General features: G+C 50.7%; 1 protein-coding gene across 1 annotated transcript; it reads right to left on the bottom strand.

Annotated features, from left to right (window-relative positions):
* Positions 1–1,173: 1,173 nt before the first annotated feature.
* LOC147970658 (uncharacterized) lies at positions 1,174–1,683 on the bottom strand. Its single transcript, XM_087522846.1, has one exon. The coding sequence runs from the start codon at positions 1,681–1,683 to the stop codon at positions 1,174–1,176; it is 510 nt and encodes a 169-aa protein (XP_087378972.1).
* Between the last annotated feature and the right edge of the window lie 1,636 nt (positions 1,684–3,319).

The raw sequence follows: 3,319 nt of genomic DNA, 5'->3' as shown, positions 1-3,319 counted from the left end.
CACCACATGTCTTATTTAGTTCTCTCTCATTTATGTACCCAACAATATTAAATGTTGATTAACAAGGCAAGGGGTGAAGCACAACAAAACCACCTATCTAAGCAAGTTTAAATGAGGCCGGAAACAACAAACAACAATTCCGGTAAAACCCAATATGCATATTTTAAGGTTTGGTACTGTTCTGCCCTAAATCATATTTTAGAGTTGTTAAACATACAAAGTAATGCCACCATGTTAAACTAGGCATTTTTCTACCCCATTAACATATAAAGTTTATTAAATTCCGAGTTACAGTCATTTAGTTATGAATTAAAGCATTTTATCATGGCAATTAAGCAAATTAAGGCAAACATCATTTTATACATTTTAAACATGATTGAAAATGACATATTATGAAACTACACAAAATTCTAAGCAACTTTCATATTAAGTTTGTTTAATTTCGATGCACGGTTAATTAGTTATTAAATGCATGATTGCTGAGGGCTTTTCTGCAAAACTGGCAATTCGGGATAATTAGCTAAAATCGCAGACAGGAAAAAAAAGATATGGGCCGAAACTGGTTGGCCCGGTAGTGTACAGGAGAGGGAGTGCAGAGGGGCTGCTCACTTCAGGCCTTGGCCCAGCTGGAGGAGAGGGGAGGCCTACAGGGGCGCGCATCTGGGCCGACAGATCAAAGAGGCAGCGGACCAAGCGTGGGGTCGAGTGGCGATGCATGGGTCAACGCGAGTGAGGCAGGGTCAAGGCGCTCGAGCGGGACGAGCGAAGCTCCTCTGCTTTCGAGCAGAGCGAGCAGAGGCCGGCGACGATGGACTTGGCAAGGGCGGCGCAGAGGCTTGGCGGACGGCAGCGAGTGGCGCTGGGCGTCCCTGGCTTCGGTCGAAGATGGGGCACCGGGATCGGGTAAAACACCTACTGAAGATGGCGGCAGCGATAGGTCAGGAGCGTCACGCAGAGAGAGAGAGAGAGAGGGAAGGGAAGGAAGCGCGGCACGGGCCCGCTAGAGGTGGCCGCCGGCGGAGCTGCTGCTCACCTAGGTGACGGCGATGACGGGGCCGCCGGAGGCGAGGGTTGGAGTAGAGGAGGAAGGGGCTTGCTGGCGGCGTGAATCCGGGCGGTGGATACGCAGGCAAAGTGAGGCGACATTGCAGGGGGATCGAGGCGCTCGTCCTTCTATGCTTGAACTGCAGCTTCTCGATGCAGCGGAAGCAGGGGCCGGCAATGGGGACTCCGACAGAGCTGCGAGTCCATGGGTCGCGGGATCCGGCTAGGAACGGTCAACCTGGCGGAGGCCGGCCGGATCTGGAGTGAGCTGTGGCGGCTTGAGGCACCTGCGCGGGCAGAACTCAATGAGGCCATGGCGCTATGGGAGGGCTTGGCACCAGGATCTTCAGGCTTTGGCAACGAGGTTCGAAGGGGAAGCAGGGGAACTTGGCACCGCGGAACTCTCCAGCGAAGCAGCAGCGGTAGCAGGGCCAGGCGGAAGCGGGTGTTGGTGAAGGCGGAGCCTCTCCAGCAAGGCGTGGACGTGACGACAAGAGTCTGAGGCCATGGCGACTCGACGGCGGCGCTGCAGCTTCGAGGCGTTGGAGCTCCCTGTATGAGCAAAACAGAGGGAGAGATATGTGAGGGAGGGGGAAGAAGAATGGAAGGAAGGAGAAGAGATGGGCGCGAGGTACTCATCTCCGGTACAACGGCGCTCCAAACGACGGCGGTGGTGCTCGTTCTGGTTGGAGGAGGAGCTCGGTTCAGCTGGGGGTCTCAGGCGCGAGGACGAGGTGGATCGGGAGGAGTGGCTGGTTGGCTCGGTGAAGAAAACGAGGGAGATGGAGGGGAGATCCCGAGGGGGAACTCGGTGGAGTGGCGGCGCGGAATAGGAAGGATGGGACATCTCCCTAGGATTTAGGGTTTGACTATATATATAGGTAGGGATTAGGGTAGGGCTATCTCATCCCTACGATTATAATCGAATGGCCGAGAAAAATATATGTTAGGAAGTCCAATTAACAAAACGGAGATGTTTTGTAGATGTTTGGGGATGATCCAGACACAACGGTGACGACTGTTCGGGTCAGGTTCGGGACAGCCTCCGGACGCGCGCGAGGGGTTCGATGCACTGTGCAGAGAGGGTTTCGGGGCCTGGCGGTTGATAGCGGACTGTGCAGAAAGCTTTGGGCTGAGTGAAGAGAAGAGAGAGAGAGACTCGGCGACTGTTTCTGGAGACCGAAAATGTCCGACGTTAGACCGACTATATTGTCGCTATAGTTATCCGTTGGGGCGTCAAATGGACTCCGAACGCGATGAAATTTGACAGGCGGTCTACCTACACTAAAATAAGACCGCACGCCAACTTTCAACCCATTCCGAGAACATTTTCCAGCCACTTATAAAATAATATTTCGGACATGCCGCGGGCGCATGCGAGTGTGTCTGAGCTCAGAACGGACAACGGAGAGAACAAGGAGACCGGGACGGATGCAAGTTTTGAGAACATGCAGATGCAATGCAGATGATGACATGGCAAGATGCGACACGCAAGCAAATGGAAAGGCAACAACAGCGAATAACTGAGAGACACCTGGCGCAACGGTCTCGGGGCGTCACAACACTCCACCACTACGAGAGGATCTCGTCCCGAGATCTTGGATGGCACCAGAGAGAAACGGAAGAGGAAGAGAAGAGGTAAAACTAATTGCTTCTTTGACAAATGAGTGAAACCAAAGAACCTTGCGAGGTTGAACAAATTGAAAGAAAAGAATACAATGAAGATGAATGAAGTGGAAAACACTCCGTTAGGAAAGAGGAACAAGGAACATCACGAGAACCGTGTAGGTTGAAAGACATTAGTAAAAGGGTTGCAATAGTCAAGAAGTACATGCAATCACTCCGGTAGGAATATGAACTTGGCAAAATGAAAGCACTTGGATGAGAGTCCAGTTAGAAGGGGAATGATAGACATAACACTCCGGTTAAACCAGATAGCGAAGGGAAAGAATGATATAATTTGGACAGCACTTCGACTGTAAATGGAAGGAATCGAACATGATCTTGACAAGATGAGGATACTTGATGAAATTAACAACACACTCCCTTCGGAACTATTGAAAGAAAGGCACAATGGGTAAGAACGATTTCAGATGGCACTCCGGTTGAGAAGGGAGGCAAAAGTTGATAAGATGAGAGAACTTGAATGAAGGACATGACACTCCGGTTGAATGGATAAACAAAAGGAAAGACCATGACCTTTGACAAAAAATGAGATGATGAGTTGAATAGAACAACATCACAAAACCTCCGGAAGAAATGAAAGAATGCAATG

This window comes from Triticum urartu, chromosome 5A (assembly GCF_056163025.1).
Source record: "Triticum urartu cultivar PI428250 chromosome 5A, HENAU_Tu73, whole genome shotgun sequence".
Lineage (NCBI taxonomy): Eukaryota > Viridiplantae > Streptophyta > Magnoliopsida > Poales > Poaceae > Triticum > Triticum urartu.
Note: the sequence above shows the minus strand (reverse complement) of the source record. Positions and strands in the feature narration are given on the sequence as shown.